The following is a 759-nucleotide window of genomic DNA, read 5'->3' on the forward strand; positions in this document are numbered from 1 at the left end:
AACAACAGCGACAGAAACGATGGTGGGCGACAGCGACCGAAAAAAGGTTTGTTCTGGTCACAGCGATGCTACCAAGAACAAAGCTGTGCAGACGCTGTACACGGACCTTCTTTTCCAGTGCGCAGCCACTTCCGACAACGGCGGGAGCCAACAGGCGTGCGGGAAAGGCTTACAAACGGCGACGACCAACACGAACTGGACGACAAACAGCAACAAAACCACCGGCGACAAGCCCATAGCGGCCTGTGATAAATTTGGGGCGCCAGGGACCCTAACAGAAGCCACAGTTGAGGCCGCCTTGGCGCAGCTAAAGCAGCTAATCAGACGGGAAACCGGCCCTTCAAGCCCACAAGATCTTGTACTGGGCAAAATTGACAATACCGGTGGCGCCTTTGGCGGCTTCGTCGGAAATGCGGCATCCAACAAAGGACAGTGTGCGAAATATAAACCGGAGCACTTCAAAAAGGAAGGAGCGACCGTTCCCTGGCTAATGAAGCTACGGGCAGCAGCTGCCACAGCAGCAGAAATCGACAAGCAGACCAAAGCAAAAGAAACATTAGTGATGCAACTAAATTTATTGAACAACACGATAACAGCCGCACTAAGTGGCCATCAAATACCACAAATCATATCAGAACCAATCTCCCCACCATCAGCAGCCGCTACAGACTGCTCCAAAAACAAAAGCAACAAAACTGCATGCGAAAATGCAGGTAAATGCAAATGAAAAGGAATAGTTTAGTCTTTACCTTCCCTTTT

At 50.3% G+C, this 759-nt stretch overlaps 1 protein-coding gene across 1 annotated transcript; it reads left to right on the forward strand.

Annotated features, from left to right (window-relative positions):
* Nucleotides 1-19: 19 nt before the first annotated feature.
* TEOVI_000884100 (Trypanosomal VSG domain containing protein, putative) lies at nucleotides 20-727 on the forward strand (the record flags this gene model as incomplete). The annotated part of the gene is made up of 1 exon (XM_067223227.1): nucleotides 20-727. One exon carries the CDS (start codon nucleotides 20-22, stop codon nucleotides 725-727), a length of 708 nt encoding a protein of 235 aa, XP_067079328.1.
* Between the last annotated feature and the right edge of the window lie 32 nt (nucleotides 728-759).

The sequence above is a fragment of the Trypanosoma equiperdum genome (assembly GCF_001457755.1).
Source record: "Trypanosoma equiperdum strain OVI genome assembly, contig: ctg_1803, whole genome shotgun sequence".
NCBI classification, from domain to species: domain Eukaryota; phylum Euglenozoa; class Kinetoplastea; order Trypanosomatida; family Trypanosomatidae; genus Trypanosoma; species Trypanosoma equiperdum.